The following is a 24,161-nucleotide window of genomic DNA, read 5'->3' as shown; positions in this document are numbered from 1 at the left end:
AACGGTGCCGTTCCCTCTACTCATCCAAGCACAGGGGGCCTTAGGTACAGTCTCGGCGATCGATGCCCAGTGTCCGCGTGGCAGCCACGATCTCTTCCATATATAGCAGTTCGCAGTCTTTTAGATTTCTCTCACTGGGTCATTGCCCTCCTCTCTATTATACTCCGCAACTCAAGCAAAATGCCCGCGGAATTCGCCCCAGCATGGCTCAAGGCTAGTCTATCCCCTACATAAAGACTGACAACGCGTTACTGATCAAAGTCCAGTTCGTCGAGGAATTCGGAGAGAATCCCTCTGTCCACGGATCAATCTCCGAAATCGGAACCGCCTGGGAAAAGATCCTATCCCGACTAGCAACGCAATACAACATCCCCCCACCCGACGACTCCGTGCAGACCGAGGATGTCACTCTCGACAATTTCTGGCTGAGAGTTTACAAGCCACAGTCCTCCACAGAATCTTCAAACACGCCCAACCACCAGAAGAAAACAGTAGGCGTCTACATCCACGGCGGCGGCTGGGCGCTCGGGAGCGTCGATCAGGAAGACGCCATCACCCGACTCATCAGCAAGACATTCAACATGACACTGGTTAGTGTCTCGTATCGACTTGCGCCGGAACATAAATACCCTTCTGCATTGGATGACTGCCTCGAGGCAGTAGACTGGGTGTTGAAAAACCTGAACGCTACCTCGATTCTACTCACCGGACCCTCGGCTGGCGGAAACCTCTCGTTCGGAACAGCGTTGAAGCTAATCGACCAAGGCCGCGGTGATATTGTCAAGGGGGTCGTTGCGCTTGTTCCTGTCACAATACACCCAGATCTTGTCTCCGCGGAGATCACGGCAGCAGGTCTTTATGACTCGTACGACATCAATGCCGATGCAACAGTCAACTCAAAGTCCGCGATGTCGGCATTTTTCAACGCTTACAATGCGCCGTCCGATGATGTCTATACATCCTGCCTGCTACACCCGAAACTCAAGGAGTTGAAGAAGGTTTATATCGCTGAGTGCGGAGCGGATACTCTACGTGACGATGCGAGGCTTATGAAGGATGCGCTGGAGAAGGCTCGTGTTCCGGTTGTGTATCGTGCTTATCCCGGGTTTCCGCATTATTCGTGGACGTACCCGTCGAGCCTCCTGGATGAACATCGGCGGGAGTTTCTGGGGGATATGCTAGATGGAATCAAGTGGGTTCTAGGAGATAATGGATCGTTATCGTGAGGAAGGGCAGATGCCCCCGGATTAGCGTCCTTGGAGCACAGAAGCCACGATACGTTAATATCAATAGAAAGTAACGAGCAGGGATACCTAATGCTTGATACAAACAGCGCTCTCGGCTAGAACGATATATATACTAGTATTGGGGCTCCAGATGTTTCACTCGTAATCGCATTCCTTAGTCGGATCCCCGGCGCAAGAATAAACTTTTCTTGTATAGACTACTTAAAAAGTCTTTACATACATGTTGCTGACCTTATGTAACATAAGCTTTAGTACGGTACCAGTTTGTCATTCCTGGTCAGGGAAATGAAATACCGTCGAGATACTACTACTCTTGACGACTTCAAACCAAAGCCCAAGGATCTCAGGGAGAGGTCCGGTTCAAGGTATTCTAATACAGAGAACATGATATCCGCTCACCGTGCTCGCCCGTTACACCTCGAGCAGTGTCCGTAGTGGCCCCCCGATAGCTCATCCTCCCTCTTCGCGGCACATGTTAAGCAATCCACCGTGTACAGGCGACTTAGCTGGCGACGAGTAATTTTCTGAATAAAAGTACTAAGAAACTAATTAGCGGCTTCCAGGCATTTGAAAGAGATACTTATCTTATACTTTAATAGGGGTTTAGTATAGATCTGATGGATTGAAGACTTGTGGTTGGTAGCAGAAGATTTAAATTTCAAAGTTGTAAGGTGGCCTTACTGAAGGGTGGTCGACTCTAGTAAGAATCCGCCTAGATCGTCAGCTGCGGAGACTGCTTAACTATAAAGACACTCTCAAGAAGAATCAGTCAGAAAAGTAATCAATACCTGCTTCAGTATCATAAGACTAATAGCAACTGCGACACCAAGCAATCATTCTAGACACAAATACCACACACCAGCCCTGTTAAACATGCCAAAATTCCAACCCATAATCACTGTTCAAGAACGCCATTTGCTTGAGTACACAAACATAGGAAACAACCGAGATAGCCTATGATAGTACCGGCAATAATACCCAATACAACACGCCCTCAACCAGATCAGACTCGACAGCAAATCCCTACCTCCTCACCCCCACATACCTCACAGCCCCATTCGCATCCCTAACAAACCCATTCGCCTGCGTAATCCCATTCATGCCATAAGCCATACTGGAGGCCTGCACCTGAGCAGTCTGCATCTGCCGCTGCCACTGTGCTGCGCGATTCGCGTTGGCTAGGGCTTGGGCGTTGCCGTTGAGTTGCTATAATGAACATGCTATCAGCCTTGCTGTTTGCAAAAGCAAAGCTTTAAGGGGGATGAAAGGAGAGTAATGCATACAGCTCGCGCATACTGGTTTATATGATACGCCTGCTGTGCGTTTTGGACCACAAACATTCCATTCGAGGCGGAGGGGCTAGCCCCTACGGCTGAGCCGCCTATTCCGACAATGCGTGAGGAGGTGTCGTGGGCGGCGTAGGGGTTGCGCATGGCGTAAGGGTTGTAGTTTGCGTTCTGGTTGTTGTTGTTGCTGTTCATGGTTATTACGGGAATTTGGTGGTTAGTGTAGAGTTCGAAGTGTAATGTTTTGGTGATGATATTGGATGACTAGACTACCCATCATTCCGAAGAAGAGCTTTCTTATATACACACGCCAACAAATCCTAAAGCCACTGTTGCAAGGCGCAGTGATAGGGCTGTACTGGCTATGGCCGCCTGGGCTTTTAACAGGTGGCTTGTTTGCAGGCTCAACTCCAGCTATAGACTCACCAGCCACAAACTTGTTCTTTGGAATGAAGCGCTGGAAAGGCTGTTCAGTTACATTAATACAATATACCTAATGCACATCCGACGCGGTGGTGGAGGCCTTACCCTGTGCATAAAAATAGTCCTGCCATTGTTACGCAGCCTTAGAGGGTGCCTGAAAGGCCCCGCCAGCAAACGCCTGCGGGTCATCTAGGCCGGAAATAACATTTCGAGGCTCAGGCCAAAAAAAAAAAAAAAAAAAAAAAAAAAAAACTAAATAATTGTTGTTCTATTCATGTAGAGGCACAGTATGTCCAGCTACCACTGGCCTCATGATAGCCTCTGCCTGCCGTAAAACCTACCCAAGAAATGTGCTTACTCAAAAGCAAATCGGCATTGATCAAGATTCACGGTTCCAAGGCAATATCAGATCCCACGGCAGCCTTTCATTATATTTCATGTAAACATCACTCGCGGATTTCGCCATTCGTCTTCTTGACAACGCTGTATGGCGCCCCGACTCGATGAAGAATCTTAAACTCCCTTGGTTTCAAGAACATCGGCTCCGTCACTGCCAGATACGGCGCGTAATAATCTCGGTTGACTTGAACCTAGTATAGAGGCAGAGATATTAGGAATGCTCGGCTTTTACCAGTCCGAGGTGACATGTTCCATACCTCCATAAACCACTCCAGCGATTCAGTCCTGGAATTTAGGCATGCAGGGTTAGTAGCCAGATCTACGTTCAAGATAGCATGCAATAAAAGAGGACATACCAATGTTCCACCCACGATAACTCCCCTGGGCTGTTGGGGTCTTGGTAGACCTCGAACAAAGTGCACTCGGGCTCGGCGGCGACCTTTTTGTAGGCGGGCTCGAAGGCTTCGAAGAATTTCGGGACGTTCTCGGGTGCGATGAAGATGCTTACATGGAGTGCGAAACCGCGAGGGGGGGAGGATTGAGAGTCTGCCATTCGAATTGATTTGCGAGTGATATCTGCTTTGACTGTGTCTTATTTTTGATACCTGCGGTTTTTAGGACGGACGAGGGGGGCTTTATACGTGCCGCTGGTTGCTATGTCCACCATATCGGGGATCTGTTGATTGCTTAGAATGGCAGAGCTGAATGTCAGCGTTCAGCCGCAGGTAGCACGACTTCAGGGACTCCCTTGCATTCTTCGGAATGGTGCGTTACCGACGTTCCGGCTGACGGGCTTACGGTCAGATATGGGGTCGCTAGAATATCCACCTTTCTCCTTTTGGCAGCTGCAAAGCTTGTCGGGTCCTCGATAGGAATGGGTCCTTTGGTGGGTGAGAAGTGGATATGTCAGCACCAAAAGACCGCGAATAATTGCCTTCAGATAGGTAGTCTAGAAGTGGAGGAACGCCACAGTCCGGGCGAGGCTTATAACCTGTGCCACTATAAATTATACGTACGGTGAATCCGGCGACAATATAAGTGGATTGTTGCAGGCTCTCCTACTACATGAATCATATCCAAGCCCCATCAACCGAGTAACAAGCACCACTAACAAACGAACTCTCCGGACTGAGCAAGAAAACCACGACAGCTGCCGCCTCTTCCGCCGTTCCCTGTCGCCGGAACGCGATCGGGTCGTCGAAGGGTGCATCCGCCGGGCGACCCATCATATCCCAATGCCCCTGCATTAGCGGAGTGTAGATAGGCCCCGGGGCGACGGCGTTGACTCGAACTTCGCGGTGGCCGTTCTCCTTGGCCGCGACGCGGGTGAGACCGAGGACGCCGTGCTTGCTTGCTGAGTAGGCCCCGTAACCTGCAAGGCCTGTACAGTGTGAGAAGGATGGTCATTACGGTTAAGGCTGGGGTTATCTTACCAGTACTAGCATGAATCGAAGCCATATTGACAATCGACCCGCCGTCAACGATATGATTCAATTCAGCTCTCAGGCAGTACATCACGCCGGTCAGATTAACACCTAGAATCTTCGTCCACTCCTCATCGTCCAGCTCTGCAACCGTCTTGACGCCGTGGTCCTTGCCCGTAATACCCGCGATGTTTGCCGCGCCGTCGAGACGCCCATACTTGTTCTTGATCTCGGCGATCCAGGATTCGACCTGCTGTTTAACGGAAACGTCCACTTGCGACACCAGATATGGAACTGCGGGGATTTGCGAGGCAAAGTATGATTCAGCTTCGGCTAGTGTTGTCGTGTTGACGTCGGCGATGCAGACGGTTCCCCCGCGCGAGGCGAGCAGCTTGGCGGTTGCGAGGCCTATGCCGCTTGAGCCGCCTGTTACGGCGTAGACTTTGCCTTGAAGGGAGGACATTTTATGCCGTGTATCACGAAAGGCCCAGGGAGGATTTGTGCAAGAATTCTAACCTGTCCCTTCTGACGCGGGGCATTCTTGGCGGGCTACAGGCGGGGCTCCGGTGGAGAGGTCTATCTTACTCTCGTCCGAGAGAGAGTCACCTATACCTAATCCAACAAAGCTGTGGTTGGTATGATGATGAAGTCTAGTACGATACAATTCGTTAAAATGGTACGGATGGTGGAACTGTATGCTACCGAGTTTCAGCTGATGAGAGTTCCATTTGGTCTTGCGCGAAATATATATCCTCCCGACACTCTACATTGTCCCCTGATTCGCAAAAGGTATTTGCTTGTTTATTTCTATATCTTCTGGATAGAGAGATGGGAGAATCTCGAAAATGAACATCCTCTAGAACCAGTCCTCCGTGTTTCCATTATGACTGACAAAGGTCCCACTCTTCTCAGCATCCAGCTCCTCAATCACCTTCAGGCTCTTCCTCACACTTTCCTCAGGCTCAATCTGCCCCTTCAAGTCCGGCTTCACGGTCTGGAACCGGCTGAGCAAGTAGGCATCCCCCTGAGCCTCCGCTTCCGATTTCTCTCCTGTCACAATATCAGTCTCTGGTCTCTTCCCTCTGCACAGGGTCAGGAATCTAGAAAACTTACCACCAGAAGTATCAACCCACCCCGGACTCAACGCAAGCACCTTGATCCCCTTCGGCGCCAACTCAGCAGCATACTTAGCAACCTGCACATTCATCCCAGCCTTCGCAACAGAGTACGCAACGGCAATAGGGACACCCCCATTCTTGATCAGATTGATATCTGCCATGCCGGTCGAGATATGCACGATCTTCTTCTCAGCGCCCTTCTCAATAAGAGGTAAGAAGGCGTTCGTTGTCCACAGGCCGCCGTAGACGGCGGTTAGGAGCGACGGCTCAAAGGCTGCGCGCGTGGCCTCGGCATCGAGCGGGAATTGGCTCGGGGTGTACCCTACGGTGGCTGCGTCCGCGGCGTTGGAGTTGTGGATCAGGACGTCGAGCTTGCCGTCGGTGATAGCTGCTGCGGATTGAGCGGCGGCGAGGATCGATTGCGGGTCCGTTACATCGCCTTTTATGGCGTGGATGTTTGGATGTTTCGATGCGAGGGTTGCTATGCTGGGTGATTCAGGGTTGCGGACAATGGCAAGCACATTGTTGGACGGGTTGGAGGCGAGTTGGCGTGCGAATTCGAGGCCGATGCCTTTGGAGGCTCCGGTGATGGCGTAGATCGGCATGGTGGTGTATGAGAGTCTGGAGAGATGATTTACGAGTGACTTGAATATTGTCTTGCTGATATTGTTCTCATATTCTTTGTTGAAGATACTCCCTTTATGTACAACCAGCCGCTGACAAACCGCCCGACCGGACGATCCGGTTTTCCGTCCCAGCTGGGATTTCTCAGCATCGCGCAACCTCAACACGTCAAGCGGCCGCTCCGTGTCACCTCCGTCCCTATCACAGCAACATGAACGCCGGAGTAACGCCAATCAAGAGGAGGGCCTGTGTTGCATGCACTGTCGCCAAGGCGAAATGTACTCCGCAGGCAGCCAATGTGTGCCAGCGCTGCGCCCGATTAGGGAAGTCGTGCACCTACCTTGACCTTCCGCAGACGAAGCGGAAGCATAGGCCGGCAGCTCCCAAGTACGCCCCCCTGCAAAGCGACAGGATAGCGTATTGACCATGCATATAGCCGCGTGGAGACCCTAGAAAAGCGAGTCGACCAGTTGATGTCCCAGCTCGCGACCCTGACTGGACAAACCCAGCAGCCGTCCCCGGATACATCAATCCCCTTCACAAACGATACGGGCTCATCTCGAGATCTTGAGCCAGACCTAGAGTCCGAGTCGACCGATATCGCTGCATTATTGGATGCCGCCAATCAGCCGTCTCACGGTCCTGATCCGCCGACTGGCTCGGCTCTCCAAGGCCAGCCCTCAATCGTGGAGCGAGGGCTTATGAGCGAAGCCGAAGCCGAACGCCTCGTCGCGGCATTCCAGCTTGACTTTATCCCTAAATTCCCCTTTGTTGTCCTTCCGCGTGGCACCACAGCCGCTAGCCTAAGGGCCCGAGGGCCGTTTCTTTTCCTATGCATCATAGCGGCTACAGTGGGGAGTGCGCACCCATTGAGAAAGTTTGTCGATGAGGAGATTATGGACCATGTGATGTCTAGGATTGTGGCTCGGTCGGAACGAACACTCGAGCTGCTTCGTGGTCTGCTCGTTCATAGCGTGTGGTATGCTTACCCTGCGGAACGGCATCACCCGCGGTTATTGCTGCTGGTTCAGTTCTGTGTTTCGATTTTATACGATTTGGGTCTGCACAAAAGGGCAGACTTGTGTGGGGATGAGAGGCGTGCTCTTCTCGGGACATATTTCATGTCTACTGGGTGGGCTGAACTATATCTCCCCTTTCATTCATGTTTGGCTGACTAGATTACAGATTCCTAGGTCCGTTCGGCCGCCCAGGGCTTAGGAATAGTGACATCCAATTGAACGAATGTCTCAGCGGCTTACAGGTTGCCAAAGAGCATATATCCGACGCATGGATTGCCCCGTTTGTGAATATACAGTCGTTCCTGGCAACAGTAGACGAAGTCTACACTTCCTTGCAGGGTAGTGGGGGCATCATAAGGATACAAGTGATAACGTCCTCTCTAGAGCGTCAACTTGATACCGTGCGCGCTAGTATAGAGAAAGATCTCTCAATCTGTCCGTCGTCAACAGGTATCTCCGCCTTTGCACCAACCCGAGCACCTACCAGAAGAAAATCTGACTGACCAATTCTCCAGCAAACGCACTCCGCACAGAACTCAAATACGCCGAGGTTCGCCTCAAAGACCTCGCTCTCAGAGAAGACCTCTGGACCGCATCTCCCGACAGTCCAGTCCGAACAGCTATGCTTCTATCTCTCACAACAAAATGCAAAGAGCTCATCCACACCGTCAAAACCCTTCCCGTGTCGGAAATTCCGCATATCACGATCCCCACCAGTGCGCGGGTGTGTACTGCCGTCGCTTATATCCCTGCTGCTGTTCTGGCGCTCCTTAACCTTCTGAGTGGCCAATCAAACGCAGACTCAGTGGTTCTCTCGGACGAGGTGCAAATGCAAGCACAAGCCATCGGGGACGAAGCAGATTTTCCCAACGTCGTTTCCCAGCTCGTCAATGTCCTGGAAACAAGGCTAGCGGGGCTGTCCATGAAAGAAAGGGAGACAGATCTAATCGGCAGCCTTTGTATTAAGATGAGGCTTCTAGCACGGTCGTTCCCGTATCAGGTCCGAGCGATTGTTGGGACTATGCCTATGCCTGCCCATGATGGAAGTAGTGCGCAGGATATGTCCAGAATCTCACCGGATGCGAATGGCGCCCCCTTGGAGCTACAGGAGTGGCAGGATGTCTATGGCAATCTAAGCGATGTTGTCCTTGCAGATGATGTGCAGTGGGATTCTATACTGAGTGATTTCATGAGCTTCAGCTAGCGAGATAGATCTTTGGTAGCCTATGGTGATCTAGTATACGAACTGCGGGACAAGACGCCAACCTCCTTCCGCTGGGCACGCTCATTAAGCAGATAGAACTCAGAGCTATCTGTTACGTTATGAACAACATGGAGATGTTCACCAGAATGTAACTTGTAGAGACCCGTAGAACCTCAGCGGTGCTGACCCGTTCCCGCCGGGCCAGCCTTGAACGGGTGCTCCGGTCCAGACGTGCCGCCGGACCTTCCGGGTGTCTTTCTGAAAAGTCCGCGGGCAGAGGAATCGTACGATTGATAGTGCTATTGCTATTGCTATATTTTGCACATGCAAGATATCCTGATCTTCATTTGCAAATTTCTTTCTCTTTGGTTAGCCCCCCACACAGGTACCCTTTTCTCCTGTCTTTGGCTCATACCTGCCTCTTCAAGCTACAGCATATTATGAAGACCCGTCCGTAATTCAGCCGGACTAATTTACCATGTTCAGATGCCGGGTGTACGAGCGGAGTTGAAGAGACCGAACCTGAATGTCCCGATCTACGGCAGTGCAGGCTTGTCAACAGCTAAAACCGAATCGCGCAATGCCATCGCTAGCTGAGAACTCTGTCTCCCTCCCCGCGGAAGCAAGCCCTTGGCTGACGAGCATCCCGCTATGCCAAGTTGGATCCCCGGAAGAATTGACCCCGAATGTGCAGATCGTCATTACCCCACGAATGAGCACGGATGCAGGCAATACGAAAGTACGAAGCTCGGTGGAATGCCTGCCGGAGAAATACCGCACTTGGATATGCGGGGCGATCGTCGTAGTCAATCGGGGTATAAATGGAGAAGAGCAATTCCCGACATACGGCAGGACCTGGACTTAAAGCTCCGCATTGAAGATCTGCTGCATCTTTTGAGCTCTTCACTTCGAGAGAGCGATCATGAAATTCTCGCGGGCCATCGGTGGCCTCGTGGCCGTTGCTGGTCTGGCCGGTCATGTTGTTGCCGACGAGTGGCCGGTGCATGACAATGGGTTGAATAAGGTGGTTCAATGGTATGGGCTTTCCATTGACGATATAGTATGTCTGCTAAATGTCCCGTAGGGACCACTACAGTATTACCGTTAACGGAGAGCGCCTGTTTCTCTGGAGCGGAGAGGTAAATCATTCCTAACGCACCTAAATCCCCTCGCTAATGTGATACCAGCTACATCTCTGGCGCATCCCCGTCCCTGAACTGTGGCGCGACATCCTTCAGAAAGTCAAAGCCGCCGGGTATGTCCACTCTCAATTACTCCTCGCCCCTCACTCCATGAACCGCAACTAACTCAACCAGCTTCAACGGCATCGGCCTCTATGAACACTGGGGCTGGCACGCCCCAAACCCCACAACCCTCGACTTCACCTCCGGCGCCCACAACTTCTCGCACGTCTTTGACCTCGCCCGCGAAATCGGCCTGTACATCGTCTACCGCCCAGGCCCGTACATCAACTCCGAAGCCAACGGCGGCGGATTCCCAGGCTGGCTCACGACCGGCGAGTACGGTCCCCTCCGCGACGACAACGAGAAATACACCGCCGCATGGGAACAGTACTCTGGCGCGGTAGCCGAGTACGTGCGCCCGCACCTCATCACCAACGGCGGGCCCGTAATCATGTGGCAGCTGGAAAACGAGTACGGGAACCAGTGGGCCGACCGCGAGCTCAAGGTCCCGAACGCCACGGCCGTGAACTACATGCAGCTTCTTCAGGATCGGCATCGCGAGTGGGGGGTTGATGCGGTGCTGACGCATAACAATCCAAATATGAATACCAAGTCTTGGAGTAAGGACTGGAGTGATGTTGGCGGGGAGGTGGATCTCTATGGGCTCGACCACTACCCGGCCTGCTGGACGTGTGATCTCTCGCAGTGTACAAGCACGAATGGCGACGTCGAGCCGTATACGGTGTTTGATTACTATACGCATTTCCAGCAGGTTGCGCCGACGCAGCCATCGTTCATGATGGAGTTTCAGGGCGGGTCGTATAACCCGTGGTCTGGCCCTGCCGGTGGCTGTCGCGAGAATCTAGGCGCGAAGTGGGTGAACTTGTTTTTCCGGAATAATCTCGCGCAGAAGGTTTCGGCCGTCAACATCTATATGCTCTTTGGCGGAACGAATTGGGGAAATATTGGGATCCCGGAGGTCGGGACGAGTTATGACTATTCGGCGCCGATTCAGGAGAGTCGCGGGCTTTGGGACAAGTATAGCGAGACCAAGCTGTTTGGGCTGTTTATGAGGGTTGCGAGGGATTTTGTGAAGGTTGAGAGGGTGGGGAATGGAACGGGGTATGCCACGGACCAGGATGTTGTGACTACGGAGTTGAGAAATCCGGATACGGGGGCTGGGTTTTATGTTACGCGGCATGAGTATTCTCCGTCCACGGAGAGGACGAGGTTTCGGTTGAATGTTGAGACAGAGGTTGGGGAGTTGACTGTTCCGAGTGAGGGGTCTATCACGCTGAATGGGACGGAGTCGAAGGTTCTTGTGACGGATTTCCGGATCGCGTCTTCTGGGAAGAAGATCACGTATGCGACGTTGGAGGTTCTAACGGTTGCTGATCTCGGTGACCGTCAGGTTGTCGTCCTCTGGGCTCCCGAGGGAGAAGACGGCGAGTTCCTGCTCAAGGGAGCTAGGTCTGGAAGAGCGGTAAGCGGCAAGGCCAAGACGAGAAGAACGAAGAACGGAGTCGTGACGAACGTGGTTACTGGCGGAGAGAACATCGTCGTCAACTATAACAACGACGTTCAGGCGGTGGTCGTTGACCGTGCATCGGCCTACAAGTTTTGGGCACCCACCCTGGACAGCAGCCCTCTGGCGTGGGAGAATACAACAGGTACGTTGATTGCCTTCGAGCACTAACATATCCTCTCACTGACGTCTTTCCCAGTACTTGTGAAAGGACCCTACCTCGTTCGCACCGCGGACATCAAGCGCGACACAATCCACATCACCGGCGACTGGGATGAGGAAACTACCATCGAGATCTGGGCGCCAAAGAAAGTGAAGAACGTCACATTCAACGGCTCCAAGCTAAAAATCCGCAAGTCGAAATACGGCAGTCTCATCGGTACTCTCGCCGCAGGTGAAGTGACCATCGAAAGCCTCACCGCAGACCTTCCCCCCCTCACAGAGTGGAAAGTCGCAAATAACCTGCCCGAGAAGGAGGTAGACTACGACGACTCCAAGTGGACTGGTATGCCCACAGGAACCAACATTACAGAGCGGGTCTTGTACTGACACCCTTATAGATGCCGACCACCAAGAAACCCCCCACTTCGTCCCCCCAGACACCTACCCCGTCCTCTTCGCCGACGAATACGGCTTCGTCGCCGGCAACATCCTCTGGCGCGGCCGTTTCGACGCTTCTGAAGAGAACACCCCCACAGGCGCTTACCTGCGCGTCATCGGCGGCCGAGCAAGCGGCTTCTCAGCCTACGCGAACGGCCAGTTCCTCGGCTCGTGGCTCGGCACAATGGAGAACAAAACCGGCGAGCTGGAAGTCTCCTTCGATAACATCACTCTAAATACAGACACTGACAACGTCCTCTTCGTCATCCAAGATACGATGGGCAAAGAGCAGCGCGAGGCGGCGCCTGACCCGCGTGGTATCCTCAATGCTACGCTCATTGCACCGGAAGCTGTGAACTTTACCTCGTGGAAGGTCGCTGGAAATGCCGGTGGGAATGAACTTATTGAGCCGATCAAGGGTCCGTATAACGAAGGTGGGTTACATGCGGAACGGCTTGGCTGGCATTTGCCGGGCTTTGATGATGGGGAGTGGGAGGTAGCAAATCCTGGAGAGGGATTCGCCGGTGCTACCTCGCGATTCTACCGGACTGTCGTGCCGTTGGATATTCCGGAGGGATATGATGCTAGTCTTGCGTTCGAGCTGAAGACCGCCGAGAGGAAGAATCTGAGGGCGCAGCTTTATGTCAATGGGTATCAGTTTGGGAAGACGCTGCCGGTGCTTTCGAATGAGACGGTTTTCCCAGGTATGTTGTTGCCCATCTGGCGTTTGGACGAATCCTTACTAACAAATATGATATAGTATTCCCAGGCATTTTGAACTACAAAGGTGACAATACGATCGGTCTTAGTATTTGGGCCATGGACGAGGCTGGTGGGTCGGTGGATGTCCAGTGGAAGGTACTTGGGGTTCATCGCTCGGCATTTGATCCTCGGATTGATGCAGAATATCTCCAGCCCGGATGGACAGACAGGTCCCAGTATGCCTGATAGGAATTCGCGCTTGCATCCACCCGATGTATGTATGAACTATGGCCGCTTGCGAGCATCTGTATAGTGGACATAGGGGGTTTCGTCGGTAGATACAAAATAGTCTCATTTGCAGAACTATTCTTGTTACTAATGAGAATTGTCCGATAACATGTTACGTAGAATCGCGATCTATGAATCTATATAGCATCGTAGAAGGAAGGGCTACAGGTTCACGCCAGTAATCAGAACAAGCACTCCAAGCTCGAATAATCCACCCCCTCCTTCACCCGCCACTCAAACACAGAGGGTCCGCTACCAGTCTGCACGACCTCAAAACAACTGCCCAGACTATCAGGAAGAGGCTGTATCAGCGGCACCCCAGTTCCAACAGTATAATACTCAGTCACAGCCTGCTCACCCAGGTAAGACTCCAGCAACGCCAAAAGGGCCTCTTCAGTACACTTCAACTCATCCTCCCGACAAATCTCCAATAGCTCCAATGCAAGTGCATCCAGATTCCTCTCCCCGCCCGAGACAGCCCGGATCTGTGCATCCATATTCACAAGATAGATCAGCCCCCGCCCATACGGCATCGTCTGTGCATCAGCATTCTCCCACGAGACATCATACGCCTCAGCATCCGTCATATCGACAGCTGAATTAGTATAATACGCGCGCACCCTCTCATTCATCTCCGCTAGGAATTTCTCCGCCGAGATCTGCCCGTTCCGCCACAGGAGCCTCAGAGAGTAGTACTCCGCCGTCCCCTCAGCATACCGTGTCGCGGCCGGGGTCGCGCCAGAGAGACCAGGCCAGTTATGTGTTATCTCGTGCGCGAGCAGCACCTGTAATTCGTCCTCCGATGTGTTTAATCTCGGGCTCCAGCCGAATGTGAAGGATCTTGTTAGCGCTGTCCCGCCGGTTCCGAGGTCGTCGTTGCGGCGCACGAAGACGCGGTAGGGCTGGCCAGAGAAATCTTGCCAGAAGGAGGAGGAGTAGGTGAAGAATTTGTCGATGAAGGTGGCGGTTGCGGTGGCGTTGAAGGGGACGGGTTCGAGGCTGTACATGCTGAAAGTGGAGTTCGACGTATCTTTTGAGGGTGGGGTGGCTGGGTACGTGGACATGGTGCCGACGGCCCAGAATGTGTAGAGGAATGTTGCTACTGTTCCGGTTATAGTGACTGGCTCTGGACCCTCGCCCCAGGTCCAGACGCCTTTGGCGGCGCCGGACGGGTAGTTTTGGAGATCCCAGGCTAGTGAGAATTGGTACTCGGTCGTTGTGTTTGGTGGAAGGGGTATGAGAGCCCAGGTTGATCCGAGGAATCCGTTGCCGTTTGAGCGGATGTCAAAGAGAGGTCCAGTCGTAGCGTCGGGGGAGACTTTGTTGGGTCGGGCCTGAAACTGCACGACGACAGGCCCTTCGGTGCGTCGGTTGGTAACCCAGAAGCTGCTTGGCTGGCCGTCTGAGCCGGTGCCATTGTGAACTGTAAGGTGTAATGAGCCATGATTGTCTGATGCCTTGAGGGTTTCGTTGGTATATTGTGTGGAGGGTCTGCCTGCCATTGTTATGGGCAGGACGACGAGGGTTTCATTTTCGGCAAAGGGCAGATTCAAGATAGCATTTCCATGGATGTATCCATCATTCCGGTCCGAGGGACAAGGGGTCAATGTGACATTGATGAAAGGAGCTGTGGGGGTGGCAAGATGAGCCATTGCTGTAGAGGCCGCTTGCACAGCAAGAAGAAGCGGTGCCGTCCAGTGCATGATGACAAGCTGCGAAAACCATTCCACGGGCACAGAAATCTGAGAGGGAGCGACGATGGGTGAGTCTTGATCTATTTCACCTGCTGCCTACCATGGTGGAGTCGGATAGACGAAATGCGCAAAAGTCCACCTATTTTGGCAAGTCGGCGGGGCCACCAGAGAGAAAATGCTGTCAAAGTGTCACCTCTCTGCTTTTTCGACAGAAAGACTTGATGAAACCAGGATACTGGCGCAGCTCATACCCTGGGCAGAAAAAGTCTTATCAGAATCTCGTTGTTAGGTATGTTGACAAGGGTCTACATGGCTAGTGCGCCACCTACAGCCCGCAGGCCGGATCAGACGCATCTTTCCCACCACTAGGTAGCGTGCGAGTAAGTTATAAATTGACGTATTGCAGGTATCTGTCTCTCGACACCTGTGTTTTTCTGGACCTCGACCCAGTCTATCTCCTACCTGATTTGCGCAGCAGTCATGCTTCGTCTTACGCAAGCCGTAGCAACATTGAGTGCTCTATTGCCAGTCGCTTTTGGAAGCTCTTCACAGAGCCCTAGAAAATGGTCTCTGGCTGCTTCTGGAGATTGGATCGGCGACATTATAGCCACGAACGACTCTCGAACGAAGGCTGTATGGGACATTACGCGAGCAGCCAACTTCAGCTTCTTCAACATGGAGGGTCAGATCTTCGATGAACACAGGTTCACTGGGTATCCAGCGTCGGAGAATGGTGGAGATAACTTCTACGGCGGCGTCGGCGGTGGTCCATTCTACCCACCAGCGCAGGCAGCGCTGCTTGCCGACTACGGATTTAACCTTGCCTCTCACGCCAACAACCACGGATGGGATTTCGAAGAGGCTGGCATGCTCGCCACTCATCAGAACCTTGCAGCTGTCGGGATTTCAGTCGCTGGGTCTGGCCTCACACTCGACGCAGCGCGGAAAGCAGTTTACGTCGACAGCGGAAACACACGATTGGCGCTAATAAGTGTCGCTGGAACGCATACACCCCAGTCAGTTGCGGGAGCGGGGGATGTTGGCGAAAGTTTACGACCCCGACCTGGAGTTAGCGCTCTCCGTGCCACTCCCATCACGGTACTTCCACCGGCAATGTTCGACGCAATCCGAGACATCGCGACAGCTCAAGGTCAGAAGCTCGCCGGGAACGAAACGGATATCACCCTGTACACTGGACAAACCCCAATCTCTTGGTCGAATTGGCGACTCGGGCCGGAAGGCGAACCATGCATAGAATGGGATATCAACGCCGACGACTACCGTGGCATTCTTGAAGCCATGGGAGCTACGAAGAACCAGTCTGACGCAACTATCTTCTCACTGCACGCACACGAGTCGGAGTCCGGCGCCTCAGACGAGATAATACCCCTGCCGTATGCTGCAACCGTACCGGCGGGCTATGCGCGGAATATCAGCCGCGCGGCAATTGATGCAGGTGCAGATGCTGTACTGATACACGGATCACACACATTGCGGGGAATTGAAATTTACAACTCGCGTCCTATCTTCTACGGATTGGGGTCTTTGACATATAGCCTCGGCTTGTCGTTCCGGGGGTATAATCTGCCCATCGAATGGGATGACGGGGTGATTGCTGAGACTCTATTCGAGGATAATGTGCCAGTGGAGGTTGTTCTGCATCCACTTGTGCACAATCAGTTGACGAACGATACGTCTTTGCCTGATCGAACAATGCCCAAGACTGCGCCGGAGTTGGAGGCGCAGCGGATTCTGGCGCATTTGCAACGAACTTCGGCAGCCTTCGGTACGGATATTGTGATTGAGGGTAGCATCGGGTATATCGATTTGAGGTGATCTAGTGATAAGGTCTGAGTTTGTTATCTCTGAGTAGAGAGCGCGTGCGCTTGTGGGGTAGCTCTCATATCTACTCTGCCATTACCCCAGGTCTTTGGCGGATCGGCGGACCTAGATTAGGAATGCAGAGCACTGTCGGAGTCTTGATTGGAGAAAAACTATGACACCAGGTGGTCAGTTGATACTTTGTTATCGGCAGTAATTGAATCCTCTCTTCCGACCCTGTTCAATATTTAAGCGCCATCCAGCTGTCAAACTTGGTGGAGCAGCAAGTTCCTTGGCACATATCCATTCACGCCATCTTCATTCCTGATTTCCCGATCCCTCCCTCCCTTGCCTACCTCTACCTATGACTTCCACAGTCCGCCTTGATGACAAGGATGCGGGCACTCCTGGCATGGTTGAGAAACATGACAGACGCAGATCTGTTCGAGACATGAAAATTGTCGTTAGTGGCAGTGGGGATGTCGTGGAAGACCAACCGTATGAGCCCCTGGTTGGAGTGGCACCCTACGACGGCCGCAGAGTAGTGACCCTCCGAGCTATTATCACAGGTGGGATACTAGGGTCTTTGATTGCCTGCTCGAATCTCTATCTTGGTAAGCTATGCTTCTACAGGCTTATGAGCTGCATAAAATATTGATTATATCTTCAGGTCTCAAATCCGGTTTCGGTGCCGATGCGACACTGTTTTCCGCCATCTTCGGGTATGGTATCTGCAAGCTTCTGGAGAAGTCAAAGGTAGTTCTTCTAATACTGATCTCAACCAAGCACTGAATCGCCTCAGATTCCCTTTCTCTCCGGCGACTTTGGCCCCCACGAGAATAACATCGTCCAGGCAACCTCGCTAGGATGCATTGGCGTGGGGTTCATGTTCATGAGCGGCGTGCCAGCAATGTATCAGCTCAAGCTTTTCGAGGCAAACCCACAATCCGACTACGGCAAGCTGCTTTGCCTGACTCTAGTTGGCGGGTTCTGGGGTCTGGGATTTGCAGTGCCGCTCCGACGGATGTTTATCCTCAGACTCGCAAAACAACTCAGTCTGTATTTTCCCCTCGGTAGTGCCTCTGCAATTACAATCCATGCGCTGCATTCTACTAGCAACGGGGCAGATGGAGCCAAAGAGAAAATCAAAACAATCAGCTACTCATTCGTCGTATCGCTCCTGTGGTCAGTAGGGTCGTCCTACGCGCCTGGAATACTTTATACTTGGAATCCGTTTTGGTGGATCTACAAATGGGGCGGTCATAGTATCGTCGCCGCTGTGAATTGGGGGTGGCTTTCCTGGCAGTGGTCGCCTTCGATGCTAGGTGTCGGGATGCTCATCCGGTCCCGCACCACCATCGCAGATGGCGATCCCAAAGAAACTTCGGCATTCCCTAGGCGCGTATGGTTCGACTATACCAGGTGGCAGTAGCTATATACCGGTCCAGACGGAAGAACAAGACACGGAAGCGACGCCATTGCTCGCAAAGGCCACACCACCGGTCCAGGCCAGCTGCGCCGCCGTGAGCTTCAGCACGTATTGGAGATTTCTGAAACTCGCTAAACATGGCGGCTGGATATTTGTGGTCCTGACTGCTGCAGCGTCCAAATGGCTTGATATTCTCGGAGTTTACTTCCTGAAGGTTTCCAGCGAAGAGTTGGGAGGATCTTCAAAATTCCTCCTGGTGACGACGCGCTGCAGTTCCATATCACCGAATCTGGGTATATTTACCTTCTGTGACCCGACCCTTAGTAGATATTTTACCTTCGGGCATTGCTGATGACACATCTGCGATACAGGGGGAACCTTTCTGGTGGGCAAATCCAGATTCTCGCACTAGCTCGGGCGATTCTGGCGAATACAAATATCGTTATTCTGGACGAAGGTACAAGGTCGACTACTTATCACACCTTAATCACCGCTAATAATGTCTAGCCACCGCCCCTATGGATGCCTCGACAAGCGCTACCATCCATGAGGTTATCCACCGCGAGTTCCGCAATCGGACCGTTATTACCATCACGCATAGTATTGAGTCTGCCGTGAGTACCGCCTCCCATCAGGATCTGGGCGGTGCTATCGTTGGTATCTATAGTTGGAGCATGATAGGGTCTTGATGCTGCACGAGGGGCTTGTGGTTGCCTATGGACCACCGGCCCAATTGCTTGAAGATAGGAGCTCGGCTTTGTTTCAGTTGCTTGAGGATGCTCGTGGGAAGATATAGAATGGCGTGCTCACACACGATCAGTGTATCCTTCTCTCAGGTGTAGCGGCTACATTGTAAGGCCTCTTTTATTTACTTACCTACTCCGAGGCCGGCTTAGTATGCCCGAGTTCCCGAAAATCATGTTCAACAGAACCCCAAGTGTTCTTCCTGATGTGCCTCGATATACCTTGGTGGATAGGCTCATAATCAGTGAAAGACCTAGCTATATCATCCCGAGAAAAATAGAACGGTCGTCTAGCCGGATCGAGGGGTATTTTGGACTTTATGCTGCTCTCTCCTCGGTCAAATCCGCTACTGTTTGTTACAGAATCTACACTCCGCAGGGACCTTCTTGATGCAAGGAAATGGTAAGTAGTGTTATATCTAGTATATCTGTTCGCAAGGTCGACTCCTATGGGTAGATTCTGGGGACTTATTGCATCCAGCTACCCCTAATATGTCCATGGGGGGTTACGATATATATTTTGAAGGACAATGGTGATAGGCACATAGATATGAACTTAGTACTGGACACTGTTGAGCGAAATGAGTAGCTTTCAAGTCAAACATGAGCAGTATGCCCTTTACTTTCCGTCTAGCATGCGGATTCTATGCGGCGAGCCCGTATGCTCCAAACCCTTGACCCTTGATGGTGGGGAGTTAGATATGACGGGCAGAATTGACCAATCAGAGCAGAGGATGGGAGATTCGGCGATAAGATCAGATCAGAATCTTCATTTGCCCCCGCCGCCGACCACTTTTGACTCACTGATTTTACTCTCTTCAACAACATACCATGCTATATTCACGGAACACTGACAAGCAATGACCGCCGACACCACCACCCTGGAAGCCCAGTCGCTGGGTAAATTCCCCCGCGTGCCCCAGTCATGGCTTTCCAGGATCGCAAACTGGGGCGTTGAGTTGCGTGGAGTGACCCCTGTTCCAATCGAAGAGCGGACCGACGATCGTTTTATCAATGTCTTCTTTGTTTGGTTTACCCTGAGTACCAATCTGCTTCCGTATGTGCCTCGCATTAGTCGCGTTGATCCCGGCTGACAATGCCACAGAATCATCACTGGCATGGTGGGGACCTTTGTCATGGGCATGAGTCTGCGCGATGCCTCTCTAGTAATCTTGTTCTTCAACATGATTTGCACCATCCCACCCGCGTACTTTAGTACCTTCGGCTCAAGGACAGGATTGCGACAGATGCTACATGCGCGATTTACATTCGGGTATGCCCCTGATGCCAATTACTCACAGCACGACGCTAACCGACTGTCTAGATACTACATCGTCTCCCTCATCGTGCTTCTAAACCTGTGCACAATCGCCGGCTTCGGCGTGATATCCTCCGTGCTCGGCGGCTCAACGCTCGCCGCCGTCTCCAACGGCAGCATCGACGACACCGCCGGCATCGTGGTAATAGGCATCTGCGGGATGATCGTCTCCTTCGGCGGGTACAAGTTCCTGCACCAGTACGAGCGATACTGCTGGCTCTTCGCGCTCGTCGCAATCGTCATCGCAACCGGCGTTGGCGGAAACAAGCTTTCGACGCAAACACCCACCGAGCCACCAACCGCCGCAACTGTCCTCTCTTTCGGCGGCGTCATTGCCGGCTTTCTAATTCCCTGGGCTGTATGTCTCTTGCCACCCCCTTAACCCTCCAAAGCCCCCCCACTAACCCCCCCAGGGCATGGCCTCCGACTTCAGCGTCTACTGCACCCCGACCGTCTCCACAACCCGCATTTTCACCTACACCTACCTCGGCCTCTTCCTCCCGACCGTCCCACTCATGACCCTCGGCGCCGCCATCGGCGCGACCGCCCCCGCAATCCCCTCATGGGCCAACAACTACGCAACCTACGGCGTCGGCGGCGTGCTCGACGCGATGCTCGCTCTAGCCGGCGGATTCGGGAAATTCGTCTCGGTCCTTCTCTCTTTCTCGCTGCTAGGAAACCTCGCGGCCTCAATGTACAGCATAAGCCTGAACTTCCAACTCTTACTCCCCTTTTTCGTGCGCGTCCCGCGCTTCGTGTTCTCGATAATCTACACGGCGATCTTAATTCCTGTCTCTGTGGAAGCGGCGAAGTCTTTTTTCACCAACTTGGAGAATTTCCTGTATGTGATTGCGTATTGGTCTGCGGCGTTTGTGGCTGTTGTGCTTGTTGAGCATTTTCTTTTCAGGGGTGGCGATTGTAATTCATACACGTCGTCTTCTCGAAGTTCTGGTGTCGACGTTGATGCTGACGCCGAGGCTGAGGCTGAGAGCGGAAGCTGGAATAACCCCAAACACCTCCCGAGTGGCCTTGCGGCTGTGGGCGCGATGGCGCTGTCGTTCGGCTTGATTGTGCCGTGTATGGGCCAGGTGTGGTTCACGGGCCCGATTGCGCAGACCACGGGGGATATTGGGTTTGAGGTTGCGCTTGTGCTGGCGGGGTTGTTGTATGTGCCGTTGAGGATGGGGGAGAAGAGAATACGAGGAATTTGAATGACGGGTGGGTGTAGATTATAGCTGTCAGGTGGCTTGGGAGATATAGGTAATGGAGTCATGTGAGGGTTGATTGTGCGGGTGGATGTAATGGATCAGGCTGTAGATAGACAGTCAAAGTTCTTCTACAACAATTGAAATATGCTTAAAACGCCTGGTTTCGCCGCATCGCGTGGCAGAGAAAGTTTGTTTCTTGTCTCGCCTCGAGGATATGACACGCATAAGGTTTGGAATGCACGTACTGCGACACAACCGGGAGCACCCGCCTCCACGCCTGCGGACTTTCTTCTAATGTTCTGTCTTGCATAGAGTTTGGATATGAAGCTTATAACCAGAGATATGGTCTCAAGTTATTTCGACGTCTTGTCCCTTGGGTGCCTGACAGTTGTTCTTTTTCTTTTTTACATCGATTGTATCTGACGCTCAAGTATAATTTCTAGCCACAATGAGACTTTGAGGATGAGCTTGCCACAGTATCGATACGTCGTTAAGCCAGCGGCACTCTTGTCTGTTAATGCAAAGTGGGATCGATCGTATACAATAACCAGTTACTGGGGGTATACGAAGCTGCTGTCCTCATGATCGACCAACGTCATGGCATCCACATGCTCATTGCTCCGATTGGCCCGCTCGTACCCAGTGGAGCCAGTACGAGGAGACAAATTGTATACAACATTCGACAGAAAGCACCCTCACAAGGGAAAGTTATAAACCCCCTCATCCTCCACTTTGCTCTTCAGTCTATCATCACGCCATTATTTTCCTCCATCTTCTGCAAAAATGCTCTGGCTCACCCTCCTATCCCTCCCAACCATCTACACCCTCTCAACCCTAACATCTTTCCTCAAAAACCTCTCCCTCGCACGCAAGACAAATCTCCCCTACACCATATTTCCAGTATACGAAGCGAACCTAGCCTACATCCTTCTTTTTGAGACGTCCTGGTTTCCTTATGTCCTGAACAACTTGCTCCCCGAATCATGGGCGGATATCCTCCGCGACGGTGCATTCCGCGGCCGGTGGAGTATCAAAGATCGTCTCGCACGAAGGTACGGGGGCGTCTACCTGACCGTTACGCCCGGTGGAATCAGCTGTCATGTTGGCGATGCGGCCGTTGTAGACAGTGTCGTTAGGGATAGACGTGGATTCGAGAAGCCTGTCAAGCATCTAGGTATTTTTTCCTTAAACCCAGAGGATCTCGGAGCCCAATACCCGGTGACCCAAGGCTAAGCTGTTACTATCGGACAGAGTCCTTCCAGATGTACGGCGCAAACGTCCTCGCGGTAAGCCCCCGTGACCCCCTCCTTCCACCCCACACAAACCATCAAGCAGCCCTAACCAACCCCTCTATCCAGAGCGAAGGCCCCCAATGGACCTACCACCACCGATACACCGCCCCGGCCTTCAACGAGAAAAACAACGCCCTCGTCTGGCGCGAGAGCCTCCAGCAAACCATACAAATGACCCAATACTGGGAAGAGGAATACTCCACCAATACAAGCTCAACATTCACCCTCCCCTCGACCAGGGACTCAATCCTCAAACTAACCCTGAACATAATCTGCGCCGCCGGCTTCGGCGTCCACCTCCCCTACAACCTCTCACCCACCGCCACCTCCACCTCCCCAAAAGACCTCTTCAAAGACACCCCCAATCCAGCACAGGGATACACATTCACCTTCCGCAGCGTAATGTCCTACATGAACGCCTCCTTCTCGCTTGTCGTGATCGCGAACCGCCTGCTACCTAGCTTCATCTGCCGGCCGCTCTACCCACTACTTAGAAAACCACTCGCCGCATACCGCGATCTCGAATCCTACCTCCAAGCCCTCGTACACGAAGCCGAGAATAGCGCAGATGAAGAGGGAGAAGGGAAGCATAACCTCCTTGAGCGGCTTGTGCGGTCTAGACGGGAAGGTCAAGATCAAGAAGCTGGCGGAAACAGCACCGGAAAACGGAATCCCGGGTTAACGGACGCGGAGGTGCTGGGGAATGTGTATATCTTTTCGCTGGCGGGGCATGAGACGACGGCGACAACGTTAAGGTTTGCGCTTGTGTTGTTGGCGCTGCATGGTGATGTGCAGGAGGAAATGGGTGCTGAGATTCAGAATGTTTTGAGGAATGCTGAGGAGGGGGGTAATGAGAGTGGGTATGAGAGTGTGTTTCCGAGGCTGATTCTGCCTCTTTGTGTAATGGTATGTTTCTCTGGTATATGAAACAGGACTTTTAAAGGGCTGCAGCTGGAGGAAGTATGAGGCTAACGATGTCAATGTCCAGCTCGAGACTCTCCGCCTCTACCCGCCCGTCGTGAGCATCCCGAAACTGACAACCGCTGCGGGCGCGACGATTAGCTATAAAGGCTCAACACACCACCTCCCGCCGAATGTCCGTGTGAACCTGAACGCCAACGCACTGCACTACTCACCGGAATACTGGGGGCCTGACGCAGCGGCGTTCGATCCCCGGAGGTGGGATAAAAGAAATAAGGAGAGCTTTCTGTCGCGGAGTGACGGTGTGGAGGGCCTAGCGGGTCCTGGTCTGGAGTCACCGGATATCCACAGGCCTGTTCGAGGGGCTTTTATACCATTCAGCGATGGGATGAGGGCGTGTATTGGGAGGAAGTTCGCGCAGGTGGAGTTTGTGGCTGCCCTTGTTGGTTTGTTTCGTCAGTACCGGGTGGAGGTAGCGAGGATTGGGGGTGAGTCGGAGGAGAATGCGAGACGCAGGGCTGATATGGCGCTGCGGAGGAGTGCGACGGGGATTACGTTGTCGATTGGTAAGGAGGTTCCTTTGGTGTTTCGACGCAGAGAGGGGGTGTAGCTTCTGAGGGAGGATCTTGGATAGCGATCTTCAGCTGATAGAACGGATAATATCCCCACTCTCATAGAAACATGAGCAACTA

General features: G+C 52.7%; 12 protein-coding genes across 12 annotated transcripts; 7 read left to right on the top strand and 5 right to left on the bottom strand.

The window, feature by feature from the left end:
- Window positions 1–180: 180 nt before the first annotated feature.
- On the top strand, window positions 181–1,226 carry BJY04DRAFT_223016 (alpha/beta hydrolase; the record flags this gene model as incomplete). The annotated part of the gene is made up of 2 exons (XM_073717574.1): window positions 181–217; window positions 262–1,226. 2 exons carry the CDS (start codon window positions 181–183, stop codon window positions 1,224–1,226), a joined length of 1,002 nt encoding a protein of 333 aa, XP_073566352.1.
- A 1,044-nt stretch (window positions 1,227–2,270) lies between these two features.
- BJY04DRAFT_223015 (uncharacterized protein) lies at window positions 2,271–2,728 on the bottom strand (the record flags this gene model as incomplete). The annotated part of the gene is made up of 2 exons (XM_073717573.1): window positions 2,271–2,453; window positions 2,531–2,728. 2 exons carry the CDS (start codon window positions 2,726–2,728, stop codon window positions 2,271–2,273), a joined length of 381 nt encoding a protein of 126 aa, XP_073566351.1.
- Window positions 2,729–3,221: 493 nt separating this feature from the next.
- Window positions 3,222–3,945, bottom strand: BJY04DRAFT_199852 (putative quinol monooxygenase). Its single transcript, XM_073712840.1, has 3 exons — window positions 3,712–3,945; window positions 3,613–3,640; window positions 3,222–3,546 (listed from the first exon to the last, which is right to left on the bottom strand). Exons 1-3 carry the CDS (start codon window positions 3,906–3,908, stop codon window positions 3,403–3,405), a joined length of 369 nt encoding a protein of 122 aa, XP_073566350.1. The 5' UTR covers window positions 3,909–3,945; the 3' UTR covers window positions 3,222–3,402.
- Window positions 3,946–4,378: 433 nt separating this feature from the next.
- Window positions 4,379–5,295, bottom strand: BJY04DRAFT_199851 (SDR family NAD(P)-dependent oxidoreductase). Its single transcript, XM_073712839.1, has 2 exons — window positions 4,789–5,295; window positions 4,379–4,736 (listed from the first exon to the last, which is right to left on the bottom strand). Exons 1-2 carry the CDS (start codon window positions 5,240–5,242, stop codon window positions 4,426–4,428), a joined length of 765 nt encoding a protein of 254 aa, XP_073566349.1. The 5' UTR covers window positions 5,243–5,295; the 3' UTR covers window positions 4,379–4,425.
- A 218-nt stretch (window positions 5,296–5,513) lies between these two features.
- BJY04DRAFT_199850 (SDR family oxidoreductase) lies at window positions 5,514–6,658 on the bottom strand. Its single transcript, XM_073712838.1, has 2 exons — window positions 5,893–6,658; window positions 5,514–5,829 (listed from the first exon to the last, which is right to left on the bottom strand). The coding sequence occupies exons 1-2, from the start codon at window positions 6,500–6,502 to the stop codon at window positions 5,636–5,638; spliced, it is 804 nt and encodes a 267-aa protein (XP_073566348.1). The 5' UTR covers window positions 6,503–6,658; the 3' UTR covers window positions 5,514–5,635.
- A 14-nt stretch (window positions 6,659–6,672) lies between these two features.
- Window positions 6,673–8,820, top strand: BJY04DRAFT_199848 (Zn(II)2Cys6 transcription factor domain-containing protein). The gene is made up of 4 exons (XM_073712837.1): window positions 6,673–6,908; window positions 6,958–7,653; window positions 7,707–7,990; window positions 8,056–8,820. Exons 1-4 carry the CDS (start codon window positions 6,733–6,735, stop codon window positions 8,742–8,744), a joined length of 1,845 nt encoding a protein of 614 aa, XP_073566347.1. The 5' UTR covers window positions 6,673–6,732; the 3' UTR covers window positions 8,745–8,820.
- Window positions 8,821–9,105: 285 nt separating this feature from the next.
- Window positions 9,106–13,147, top strand: BJY04DRAFT_199846 (glycoside hydrolase family 35 protein). The gene is made up of 7 exons (XM_073712836.1): window positions 9,106–9,779; window positions 9,829–9,883; window positions 9,932–9,999; window positions 10,061–11,598; window positions 11,653–11,958; window positions 12,014–12,757; window positions 12,814–13,147. Exons 1-7 carry the CDS (start codon window positions 9,667–9,669, stop codon window positions 12,999–13,001), a joined length of 3,012 nt encoding a protein of 1,003 aa, XP_073566346.1. The 5' UTR covers window positions 9,106–9,666; the 3' UTR covers window positions 13,002–13,147.
- A 58-nt stretch (window positions 13,148–13,205) lies between these two features.
- On the bottom strand, window positions 13,206–14,786 carry BJY04DRAFT_231555 (uncharacterized protein). The gene has a single exon (XM_073719562.1). The coding sequence runs from the start codon at window positions 14,744–14,746 to the stop codon at window positions 13,226–13,228; it is 1,521 nt and encodes a 506-aa protein (XP_073566345.1). The 5' UTR covers window positions 14,747–14,786; the 3' UTR covers window positions 13,206–13,225.
- Window positions 14,787–15,217: 431 nt separating this feature from the next.
- On the top strand, window positions 15,218–16,573 carry BJY04DRAFT_223008 (CapA family protein; the record flags this gene model as incomplete). The annotated part of the gene is made up of 1 exon (XM_073717572.1): window positions 15,218–16,573. The coding sequence occupies one exon, from the start codon at window positions 15,218–15,220 to the stop codon at window positions 16,571–16,573; it is 1,356 nt and encodes a 451-aa protein (XP_073566344.1).
- A 355-nt stretch (window positions 16,574–16,928) lies between these two features.
- On the top strand, window positions 16,929–18,164 carry BJY04DRAFT_141774 (OPT oligopeptide transporter protein-domain-containing protein). Its single transcript, XM_073708691.1, has 3 exons — window positions 16,929–17,172; window positions 17,229–17,280; window positions 17,345–18,164. The coding sequence occupies exons 1-3, from the start codon at window positions 16,971–16,973 to the stop codon at window positions 17,988–17,990; spliced, it is 900 nt and encodes a 299-aa protein (XP_073566343.1). The 5' UTR covers window positions 16,929–16,970; the 3' UTR covers window positions 17,991–18,164.
- A 1,399-nt stretch (window positions 18,165–19,563) lies between these two features.
- Window positions 19,564–21,413, top strand: BJY04DRAFT_141769 (purine-cytosine permease family protein). The gene is made up of 4 exons (XM_073708690.1): window positions 19,564–19,787; window positions 19,836–20,003; window positions 20,055–20,406; window positions 20,462–21,413. The coding sequence occupies exons 1-4, from the start codon at window positions 19,591–19,593 to the stop codon at window positions 21,257–21,259; spliced, it is 1,515 nt and encodes a 504-aa protein (XP_073566342.1). The 5' UTR covers window positions 19,564–19,590; the 3' UTR covers window positions 21,260–21,413.
- A 626-nt stretch (window positions 21,414–22,039) lies between these two features.
- Window positions 22,040–24,079, top strand: BJY04DRAFT_210554 (cytochrome P450; the record flags this gene model as incomplete). Its single annotated transcript, XM_073714267.1, has 4 exons — window positions 22,040–22,430; window positions 22,508–22,542; window positions 22,615–23,454; window positions 23,537–24,079. The coding sequence occupies 4 exons, from the start codon at window positions 22,040–22,042 to the stop codon at window positions 24,077–24,079; spliced, it is 1,809 nt and encodes a 602-aa protein (XP_073566341.1).
- Between the last annotated feature and the right edge of the window lie 82 nt (window positions 24,080–24,161).

The sequence above is a fragment of the Aspergillus karnatakaensis genome (genome assembly GCF_047715665.1).
Source record: "Aspergillus karnatakaensis strain CBS 102800 unplaced genomic scaffold BJY04scaffold_66, whole genome shotgun sequence".
Taxonomy (NCBI): domain Eukaryota; kingdom Fungi; phylum Ascomycota; class Eurotiomycetes; order Eurotiales; family Aspergillaceae; genus Aspergillus; species Aspergillus karnatakaensis.
This window is presented reverse-complemented; position numbering and strand designations above follow the sequence as displayed.